Genomic DNA, 7,904 nt, shown 5'->3' on the forward strand with positions numbered 1-7,904 from the left:
AATAGGCTGTGACACCACATATAATCAATGAAGCTGTGATTTGAATCTCAGTTTCAAGCCCTGCGGGAACTCTCCTCACCTGTATTCACTGTAGCACAACCTCATGCTTCCTCTCTTGAGATTCTTCTTTCTTTTCAGGGGTTTCTCCCAAGACGTTTTGCTTCCATTCCGGAACCTTCTCTCCACTCTACCCATCGACTTTACACAGAGCTCATTCTCTATCTCTTCATTTTAACTAAACCTTGTTGTCTGAGAAGGGCACAATTGCTTCTCAGCTCTGTTGAACAGAAGTTGCTCACTTCCTTATTCTATAGGCCAGCCACAACTTGGCATTCTCCTAGCTTCTTACTATATTTCTAAATCGTTTGTTTGCATATTTATGACAAAACATTTCCCTCATTGGCACCAATCTTACCCAGCTAAGAAATAATATATCGTTGACCTTTGAATAATGCAGAGGTTTAGGGCACTGATCCCCACACAGTCAAAAACTTTTGACTCCCCCAAAACTTAACTATTCATAGCCCACCGTTGACGGGAAGCCTTGCTGATAACATAAAGAGTTGATTAACACATATTTTGCATGTTATATGTATTATATACTGTATTCTTACAAGAAGGTAGGGTAGAGAAAAGAAAATGTTAAGAAAAGCGTAAGGAAAGAAAAGACATTTACATTACTCTACTACATTGAAAAATCCACATGTGAGTGGATTAAAACCTATGTTTTTCAAGGGTCAACTGCACTGTTGTCCTCAGAGTCTTTTACTGACCACCCCACTTCTTGTTATTTATTAGCAAATTGCCACCAACCTCTTGATCTTTTCCCATCTCAGACCTTCAGCTTTGGCAACTTCATATCATCTGGCTGTGCCATCAGACAATGTGACTTCAAAATGCTTAGACTTCCTGACATCATCTAACATCTTCCACAGTCCACATGAGAACCTTACCACAATGGCCTCAATTAGATTCTTCAGTTATATATAGCACCTTCCACCTCTCTGATTTTTAGAAATTAGAAGCTATTTATCTTTATGCTCTAACTCAAATAGCGTTTGAATTCTTTGCTTTTTGAGGGCTTGAGAAAGTTAATTATGAAACCATCCGGCCTACTCCTTTGCTGGGCAATAGGAAAAATAGCTCTTTGACAGACTTTTCTATATTATTCCTGAAATTTGGTATGTTAAAAATGTCTGTTTTGCAGTAATTTTCATCAGTTTATTTTTCCAGAAATTCTTCCATTCCCATCTAGTTTCTTTATTTCTTTGAATAGAATTGAGCAAGGTATTTCTTAAAATTCCTGGAAATTTCTCTATATTTGTAGCCTTTCACTCATTTCAAGTCTAAGTTTGTGTGCTTATAGTTTTTCCTCTTTTGACTAAGTGAATTTGTGTTGTTTCTTTCCTTCTGCATTGCTCTTTCATTTTTTCTCCTTTTCCATTTTAGTATGTTTTTCTTCTTCCAAAGGCAACAAAGGTTATGAAAATAGTTTTCCAAACTGCTTTTTGATACGTTTACTACATGCGTGTGTGCCTGTATGTATATGCATTTATATGCGTATATGTACACATATGTGTAATAACATTTTTAAATATTTTTTCATTTTTAAATATTGTAAAACTACCTGTGGTTTTGTAATAGGAAAGGAGTGAGACCAGGGCATATCAGACAATTAGAATACACTTTAATTGCTTTGCACACAAACTAATGATTTTATTGGAAATACTCTACTTTTTCCACTTTTATTTATCAACAGTCTGTACATTTTTAATGTCTGGTGTTCTTCTACTCCCCATCTGAGGGATGAACCTATTTGTCTTGCCTAATACCTTCCTTAGAGCTGTCTGCATGTCTTTGTTTCTGAGACTGTAAACGATGGGGTTAAGCAGAGGTGTCAGCACTGTGTATGTCACCGCCATCAGCATGTCTTCACGGAATGAGTCCCTGTCCTTGGGCCTCAAATAGACAAAGCCAGCAAATCCATAGTGTATGCACACCACAGTGAGGTGGGAGGAGCAAGTGGAGAAGGCCTTATACTTCCCCTTGGTAGAGGGCATCTTCACAACTCTGGACACAATGAAGACATAGGACATCATAATGAAAACAAAGCTGCCCACCAACACGAAGGCAGAGAGCACAAAAATAGCTATTTTGTGATGGGAGGTGTAATCACAGGCAAGGCAGACCACGGGTGAGATGTCACAGAAGAAGTGCTCGATGATGTTGGAGTCACAGAAAGACAAGTTGAATACAGTGATGACGATGCACAGAGAAACCAGGAGCCCAACCATCCAAGAGGCCATGATGAACTGAAAGCAGATCTTATGGGTCATCAAGATCTTATAGCGCAGTGGGCTGTGAATGGCAGTGTAACGGTCGTAAGACATGGCAGCCATGATGAAGCAGTTATTGGCTCCCAAGCCAAAGAAGAAAAACATCTGTGTGGCACACTCAGGAAGAGAGATGGCCTTGCTATCTGACAGCAAGTCCACTAGCGTGCGGGGGATGATTGCCATAGTGGTACAAGTTTCTGAAAAGGACAGACCACAGAGGAAAAAATACATGGGGGTGTGAAGGTTGTGACTCAGCTTGATGGCCACCATTATGCACACATTTGCAGCTAGGATGGTCACATGGGAGAAGAAAATCATCACAAAGAGGAGACCCTGCAAGTCTGGGAAACTGGAAAACCCCCACAGAAGGAATGTGCTCACTGTGGTATGATTGTCCATCATTCGTTAGGCTCAGTAACTTTCTCCCACAGGTGCAGACATTCTTGAGGTCAATACTCAAGATAATAAAAAGCACTGAGGTCACCTGACCTTTAATCAAGGGCTCCTGGGCAACAGCAAGACAAATGTTAATGAGAGAACCTAAGCAATGGGAGCTAAATGCATCTGGCTGAATTCAAGTTCAGAGTGATGAGGAGAAAGATTCTAGTAGAAGAATCTGCCTAAATGCCACAGAGTAGGCTAAAATATATTCTGGGAACCCCCTCATATCACCCCTTTCTGTCCTGTACAGTGAGAATCTGCATGAAAGAGGGAAATATGAAGGAAAAAAATGTTACTTTCTCACCTACAGGAGTATGAGAAGTAACAGGCGTAAAATGCTTATGTGGTTTAGTCCTAGCTTGGCACACGGAAGTGCCTAACAATGTTGACTGAATCACTACTAGTTTAAGAAGTAAGGAAAAGATTTTGAATGGCTTCCAAACATTCCTGGAATCTCTAGAGTTATTCCCCAGAAGGCAGTGGCTGCTTGACTAACAATTATGCCAATGAATAGATGTAATAAATGAACTTACCATTTTGAAATTTGTGTTGGTTTCCTATTTATGACAGTAAGTTGAGGCTGTAGGTGTTCAATCCCTGTCTCCCATTCAGGCATATCTTAGAGACAAAATGGTTATGGAGAGGCTATGCCATCCTGGATGGCTCATTTGTGTCCATGATACCCTGTTGAATTCTTGAACTTTCAGGAAAATTTCCAGGACATTTTCTAATGGGCTTACTGGTGGCAAGAGCTTCTTTGCAGCCCAGCTCTTAGAGGAACTCAAGTTCTTCAGGTCATTTCCATTGCTTCTTAAACTATCCACTCTGTGTGTTAGATGACATGATGAAAATAACACAGGTACTTCCCACACAATGTGGGTTTGGTTTCAGGCACTATTGTCTGGAAAGGAAAGGAAAGCATTGAGAAGACTTTGGTGTGCAGTTGAAGTTTGGGGAAAGAATGGTAGAGACACATGTTTTGTAGAATCCACAAAGCTTGAAGAGAAGAAAAAGAAAATATACCTTTAGCTGTAAAGTTTGTATAATCCTTGTGTACTCAGTTACTGGGACAAAAATATACAAGGAGGCAAGTCAGGTAACCAGTATTTACCCACCTCTGAAATATGCTGGTCAATATGCTTTGCGTTTGATAGAATTTTCTCACTAAATTTCTTCCTGTGACTCTGTGGTAGGGATGTCGGTCCTGATGTTACAAACATGGACTCTAAGGTATAGGTTTGCTTAACTGGCTATCCAAAGCCAATTCATGAATTCCACAAATATTTATTTGACCAAATAGCACACAATTGCCACAGCTTCTCCTATAATAGGGACATATCTAGGTCACCAAGGAAGCATTCTTGAGAGTTATATATCCTCACTCACATCCATCCCAGGTTTCTGGCATGTTTTTCAAAGAGGAGAAAAGAAAAACATAAGGAGAAATTGGGATTATTTGAAACTCTATGACTCTGCTACTTTCTTTTTTCCTTTGTAGTGATGATAAATCCTGCTTTCCTCCTAATACTCAAGGGAGCTAGTGATTGAGAATACGTCAGTATGACATCGTTCTCATTACTTCCAATCACTCTCCAAGGGCAGAGTTTGAAGGAGATGTTTTGTGATCAACTCACCCTCCTTGGGCTATACCACTTCTGTAGACTGAAAGGGACCTAGGTGATTTATTTTTCTGAAAAACCCGTTTCCTGGTTTATCCGTGCTCCCACCCTTGCAGGTGGATTTAGTATGTCTAATTTCTCTGAGTTAGCAGTGAGGCCTACATAATTTGAGGCTGCATCTTGATGTAAGCCACCTGGCAGATTCTTTTGTCCCACTACCATTCGAAACACTGCACAGTGGACACCATAAGCCAATCTACCTCCCAAGAGGTACATCAAAACCTTGGCCAGTCTGGGGAGTGCTGGGATCACTATGTCACTCATCATTCCTCACCAGCCTGAACTGGAGAATTTTCCTGACAGCGACGCTTAATTTGTGATCATAGGGCAACATTCAAAGGTGAATATTTACAACCGAGTGTTTGGAAAAGTGCATTTAAGTTTCTTCCAACCCAATCAGAAGAAAAGTCAGCTTTGAGTTAGGTTTTCAACAATTTTCAGAGAAGATAGGGATATTTTTAGAATTTTAAGTAGGATCCATGCCCAGCGCAGAGCCCAACACAGGGTTTGAACTCACAACCCTGAGATCAAGACCTGAGCTGAGATCAAGAGTAGGATGCTTAACCCACTGAGCCACCCAGGCATCCCTGATATTTTTAATGGGAAAATAAAAGAGTGCTTTATTGATTTATAGGTCTGAATTCTTATAGGAAATTAACAAGATTTACATAGTTTCACAAGGCTTATGTTTTCTCTAGTTGTAAATGGCTTTCTGAGTTCATATATATCTATATATATATCTATATATATATATGTATGTATATATATATATGTATGTATATATGTGTGTATATATACATATATATGCATATATATGTATATATATGCGTATATATATATATATATACATATATATGCATATATATATGAGAAAACTTATTTCCTTGGGTCTTTTAATGAAGCTATATATTAGATCCACCAAAGAAATACTTGTTTTTAAACATCACAACTGCTAAATATGAAATCAAATGGTCCACCAAGTAGTCAAACAGAAAAAGGTATGTGGGGTGGGGGAGTCCCACAAAGAATCAAATTGCCAATGGTTCACAGTGAAATTTATGATGAAATAATGGGTAAAATATGGAAATTGCAGGATTTTATAAATGTTTTTCTTTACTCTTTCCTGCTTAATTCTTTTGATACAATGAAATAACCAAATTAGCCTTGAGATTAGACCTGGAATTATATTGCAGTCTGTTTTGTAAGGCGGCGGTGGGGGCGGGTGGGGTATTGAGCAGAATTAGAGGGACCTGTGTTCACATCCAAACCCTGTTCTATTACATATGTGCAAGTAGCTACTTTTCTCCATGGCCCTAAATATACCTCCTAGCAGGGTCACAATGCTATGCACATATCCTTATCTTATCAGATAATAAGTGACAAGTACCTGCTAGTTCCATTCCCATTTGCTAAAACATCGCATGGTGTAGAGACAACTTTTCCAACAGGGGCTCAGCAACACTTGCCTGCTCACAAGTCCCCTGTGAAGCTGTACTTGCCCTTCTGCTTATTGGCTGTGTGGAGTCATTCCCTCTCGGCTGCGCACTTGGCTTTGGGATGGAGTTTGCAGTCCTGTTCTCTGCAGCTTTCTAACCTCTCATAGCTTCGTCTGTGTGCTAATTGTGCCAGGAATAGGAAAACTACAGCATTTCCCTCCATCCAGTTGTACCCTTAGTATATGCATTACTTTTAACTGCTGATTAACCCCCACAGCTACTTCATTATTAGTGGATAGAGCACAATGTTTGTGATAAATAGAAATATAAAATTCCCACCTTATGTCAAAGACGAGTCACTTCCAAACTCTTAAAAAGAAGAAAACAGTAAGCTGTATGAGGAACTTGTGCTCATGTACAGTTTTCTATAATTCTCTAGTGCCCTTTAAAGATTAGTGTTTAAGCCATTTTGTCCTTTGAATGACTGTGATGAGCTCACTCTGTCTGAAATTACAAAGTCTCTTATAACCTTAGGGCAGCATCTTCTCTATTACTTATGGTCGGAGCTGAGTTCCATGCACATTCCAGTGAGAGGTTCGTGGTCACCTGAGACCATGACCCCTTGACACTACTCCGAGTTTCTTCTTTTCTATTAGATACCAGGAGGATTGTTCTCTGTGGACCTAGAACTCATTGTGATGTCCACAAAACCTTGTTTTTATTTTGATATAACTTAGTGATTATTCAGGGAAGTTTGCTCTTATTTATATGAAAAAACAAATCAAGCATTTGAAATTCAACTTGTTCAAATACATTTTGGAATATGAAGGAGTCCCTCAAGTATTTTACTTCATATTCAATACCATTATTTTTTTTAGTTTTGAAAATGTGCCAAGTCCTGGTAGTCTTTCTGTCCTATGAGCAGGGCAAGGGAGAGGAGCCTGTCATACAGGCTGTTGCCTGGGGAATTGGCCAGAAGAAAGGTGGAGAAAAAATAATGAACACAGAACGTTGTTGTGACTGCTTCCTTGTGAAATAACTCTTGCTGAAGAGGAAAATCCACTGTAATTGAAACCTCCATTGACTGCAGGGCCACTCAAAATTTTTTCCCAGTATGTAATGAAATTCTTATCTATCTATCTATTCTAAATTATTATTTGTGTGAGAGAGAACACAAGGGGGAGGGGCAAAGAGAGAGACAGAGACAGAGACAGAGAGACAGAGAATCCAAAGTGGGCTTCAGGCTCTGAGCTGCCAGCACAGAGCCCAACTTGGAGGCTTGAACTCAGGCGAGATCAATGACCTGAGCTGAAGTCAGACACTTAACTGACTGAGCCACCCAGGATCCCTGAAATTTTTGAAACACAAAGCCATGCTACAATAATTATCTTGTTGGCATCTGTGTATCCAGGACCTAAACTGTTCTTAGTATCCACTATTTTATTAAACAAACCCAAATCTTAGTGGGTCTAACTAAATTCATGCAGAGAGGTTCAATAGGGATTAACAGAGATCTCAAATATCTTGCACACTCTAATCAGGTTGTTGATGGTTAGCTGTTGTGTGAGACCTTACATTGGGATTGAACCTTTCTGCATGTGCATGGTGGCTGGGTTCAGTGGGTGAGCATTCCATGAGAGCCAAATGGATGCCATATCAACTTTTATATTCCACCTCACTTGTACTGAATTCTTTTCATTCAGACAGCCTGCAAGTAATACCCAGGTTCTAGAAGGTAAAAAGAGATTACGGCCCTTGATGGGACAGTGACAAAGTTCTGGAAGAACATGTGGGACTGGAATTATTGCTGTCACCATTTTTGGAAAATACATTATGCCACACATTAAGATTTTACTATATTGGCTTTATCACATGTCTCTTTGTACTTTATCCATGTATTAATCCATCTTACGGTACAAAGGAAATTGCAGACATCAGTACACTTCCTCCTTAATACCTTTGTACACATATCAATAACTACAGTTCAATACCTCTTACATGTTTTATTCTAT

The 7,904-nt window shown here is 39.4% G+C and overlaps 1 protein-coding gene across 1 annotated transcript; it reads right to left on the reverse strand.

Moving 5' to 3' along the window:
• Positions 1-1,745: 1,745 nt before the first annotated feature.
• LOC131486608 (olfactory receptor 10T2-like) lies at positions 1,746-2,738 on the reverse strand. Its single transcript, XM_058686513.1, has one exon. The coding sequence runs from the start codon at positions 2,736-2,738 to the stop codon at positions 1,746-1,748; it is 993 nt and encodes a 330-aa protein (XP_058542496.1).
• Between the last annotated feature and the right edge of the window lie 5,166 nt (positions 2,739-7,904).

Source organism: Neofelis nebulosa, chromosome 10, assembly GCF_028018385.1.
Source record: "Neofelis nebulosa isolate mNeoNeb1 chromosome 10, mNeoNeb1.pri, whole genome shotgun sequence".
NCBI lineage: Eukaryota > Metazoa > Chordata > Mammalia > Carnivora > Felidae > Neofelis > Neofelis nebulosa.

What these genes read in the sequence shown, in the direction of transcription:
- LOC131486608 (XM_058686513.1), bottom strand. Translation starts at nt 2,738, where the DNA reads ATGATGGACAATCATACCACAGTGAGCACATTCCTTCTGTGGGGGTTT.